At 39.9% G+C, this 3509-nt stretch overlaps 1 protein-coding gene across 1 annotated transcript; it reads left to right on the top strand.

Moving 5' to 3' along the window:
- Positions 1 to 966: 966 nt before the first annotated feature.
- On the top strand, positions 967 to 3309 carry LOC104944605 (protein FAM184A-like; the record flags this gene model as incomplete). The annotated part of the gene is made up of 3 exons (XM_010770165.1): positions 967 to 971; positions 2313 to 2435; positions 3148 to 3309. Coding segments are annotated over exons 1-3 (288 nt in total), but the record flags the coding sequence as incomplete, so codon positions are not given.
- Between the last annotated feature and the right edge of the window lie 200 nt (positions 3310 to 3509).

The following is a 3509-nucleotide window of genomic DNA, read 5'->3' as shown; positions in this document are numbered from 1 at the left end:
TTTCTGCTGTGGACGTTCATTAATATTTTGTATGGTGGATTATTCTTTCTAGATTGAGGTAACTCTGTCTCGTCTTAAAATATGATAAGGAGCGGGACATCTCTAAGCCGTTGACCAATCACAAGAGAGCCGGCCAGCTAACCAATCAGAGCAGACTGGGCTCTGGTTTCAGACAGAGGGTGAAAAGAGGTGATGCAGCACAGGCAGTATGAGAACAATAAAGAGCTTTTTGAACATTGAAGCATGGAGACATGTTCCAGTAGAGACACTACATACTGATATACACCTGAACATCAGCAGAAGAGGACTCTTTAAAGTAGAGACACTACATACTGATATACACCTGAACATCAGCAGGAGAGGACTCTTTAAAGTAGAGACACTACATACTGATATACACCTGAACATCAGCAGGAGAGGACTCTTTAAAGTAGAGACACTACATACTGATATACACCTGAACATCAGCAGGAGAGGACTCTTTAAAGTAGAGACACTACATACTGATATACACCTGAACATCAGCAGGAGAGGACTCTTTAAAGTAGAGACACTACATACTGATATACACCTGAACATCAGCAGGAGAGGACTCTTTAAAGTAGAGACACTACATACTGATATACACCTGAACATCAGCAGGAGAGGACTCTTTAAAGTAGAGACACTACATACTGATATCAACCCGTATTGTGTTTTGATGATACAATCCTTGTGTAAAATCCATATTTTGATTGTGTTTTTGTGAGGGTATTTATTCTCAGTGTTTATATAATTAGCATTGGTTCCTTAATGTGACCTCTGACCTCTTTGCAGTGTGATACAGGCACATCTACAGTAATTGGGTTATAAAAGGAGAAAGTGGATTACTGCTCTGCTCCGTCGGGAATAAGATAAGAGGAGCGCTTGATTTAAATTTCTCTCACGTCTCACAACGTTTGAGGGAAATAGAGCTTGGAGAGATTCTCATGGTAACAATGTTTCACGCCCTCAGACGACTGGGAGGGATGAATTACGCTAGCATATATATTTAAAGCTCCATGTGGAGATAAGTCCCTCCTTTAAATAACTCAGCTACCCACAATTAATGCATTATCGTGTGATATTCATAAGCCAAATCAATTGTTCTGACTTTTGTAGCCTTCGGTGTAAAAGGGAATAATGTGTTTTAAATGAAATAAGTAAAAACGGAAATATAGTCAAACATTTTTAGATTTTTGGCTCATTCAATAATTAAAATAATCTAATAAATCAAACTACATTGATCCCAAGATTCTAGTATTGCCTTAAACATTCATTTACATAATTGTAAAAACCCATAATAAGTGACACATTTCCATTGCTTCTCTTTATGTGATTATATTCAGCAGCTCTACTGGCATTAATCTAAGAGTGCATGGTAAGAATTGGTCATGTGGGGGCGGGAAACGTACTCGATTATCATTCATTCAGCAGATGTTAGCGCTATGAAGGGAAACACAGTGACACTTGAATCCAGCGGTACTGAAATGCAGAAAAACACCATGAATATTGCTGCTTTTCTTCCATAAAAAACATATCCACCGTAGATTTCAGTGCCAGGATGCGTGAAAAAGGCAAATATTGAAGAGGGAAAATAAAAACGTTTCCTAAGAGACATTGAGAGGATCTGATGGTGTTTGAGGGATTATAGACGCCGGTTGGTTGGTTATATGAGATGGCCTTTTAATGTTAAAATGGCAACTCACGCGTCCCTCCTTCAAACTCCACATTAAATCACTAATGGGATTTACTTCGGCTTCTTAACTCCCCTCCTTTTTTTTAGATTAGACTCCTGCAGAAACCAGAAGAAAGAAAACATCTCATAATTTGTCTTTTCGAGTGTTAAAATAATCTGGTTTTGTCATTAAAGGTAGGGTATGTAATTTTGAAGAAACCAGCTGGAGATCGCTAGAATTTGAAAATACACAACCGGAATAAATCTGCCACTTCCTTACAGAGCCCCTCCCCCAACACACACGAACGCGCACATGACCAATGAGGGCAGGAGATAAGTTTGTGCACAGATGGAAGGCTGACAGGCAGGTAGGCCATCCAGTTACTTTAGCCGGGCCGGCTCAGATGATTGGTCGTGCTTTTTACAGCGCCACGGCTTCCACAGATGATATTTTTTTATATTTTTTTTATCAAAGCACTTCAGATATTCATTGCTATCGGGATGTTAAGAGCATTCCATGGAATATAACAAAAAGTGTATCTCGAGCCGGTTTCTCAAACTTACCTACCCCACCTTTAATGTTATTTGAATGCATCTCTCTTCTTCTCCCGTGCAGAAAATGTGTCAGGAGTTTGAGATAAAGCGTATGTCGTTGGAGGAGCAGAGAGATCGCCTCCAGCAGCAGCTCGACAACCTGAAGGAGGAGCTGTCGGCCAAACTCAACATGGCCAATCAGGAGGTACCCAGGCTATGTGATCAAAAATAAACCAAAACTGTTCATTTTAGTAAGTTTCTAGCAACACTGACAAATAATTCCCGACTATAACTTCAACACATGCCCCTAACATTTTAGTAAACAGTTCCTGTTCTTCTTGCAATGGGTTTATATTTCTTTAAACACTCATGTGACGTCAAATTGATATTTTCGAGTGTTGTCAAATTGGAAAACCTATTGCATGTGTTTGTTTTTTAAATGTGCATCCTTTCTGAAGCTGCAGCAGGTTTCTCTTAATTGAAATATATCCGACTAACGTAACTTAGAGTCCTTAAAAGCGACATGGCCAATCAGGAGGTACCCATGTGATCACAATGTTAAAGTAAGCTGTTCATTTTAGTGAGTTTCTGACAACACTGACACATGGATTATAACTTCATAATCCTTAAGAAGAATAAAACACATGCACCTAACATTTTAGTAAACAGGTCCTGTTGTCTTTTAGCTTCTTGCAATGGATTTATATTTTTCTAAACACTCATGTGACGTCAAATTGATATTTTCTAGTGTTGCAAATTGCATCTGTTTTAGAAGCTGCAGCAGGTTTCTCTTAATTGAAATCTTTCTGACTAACGTGACTTAGAGTCCTTAAACGTAACAACATTTTCTTCTTCCTCTGATGATGATGATGATGATGATGATGATGATGATGAACTTCCTCCATGGATGTGCTCAGGTGTCCCACCTGCAGGAGCTGGTGAGGGAGGGGCAGCAGAACATGAACTCGGCTCAGACTCAGATCAGCTGTCTGAGGGAAACTCAAGACAAACTGAGGATAGAGCTGGACGCCACGAGGGCGAGGGTCCGAGAGACCAGCAACCTGCTGACAGACCTGCAGGTGAGGGGGGGTACTGAGGAGGGAAACAAGACGGTTTAGAGTGAAATATGAAATAATACTAAGGTGTCAAAGCAGCAACAGCATCAACAGACAGAGGAAACACAGCAGAGGGAGGAAGACAAATAAGCATTGTAACTTAACAATATAATTACTCTAATAGTTTGAGGAGAGTTGCTTCCCATTGTTGTCGTTAATGATTC

This window comes from Notothenia coriiceps, unplaced genomic scaffold, assembly GCF_000735185.1.
Source record: "Notothenia coriiceps isolate Sejong01 unplaced genomic scaffold, NC01 NC01_scaffold00008476, whole genome shotgun sequence".
In the NCBI taxonomy this organism is placed as follows: domain Eukaryota; kingdom Metazoa; phylum Chordata; class Actinopteri; order Perciformes; family Nototheniidae; genus Notothenia; species Notothenia coriiceps.
The sequence above is the reverse complement of the archived record's forward strand: the minus strand, read 5'-3'. Positions and strand labels throughout refer to the sequence as shown.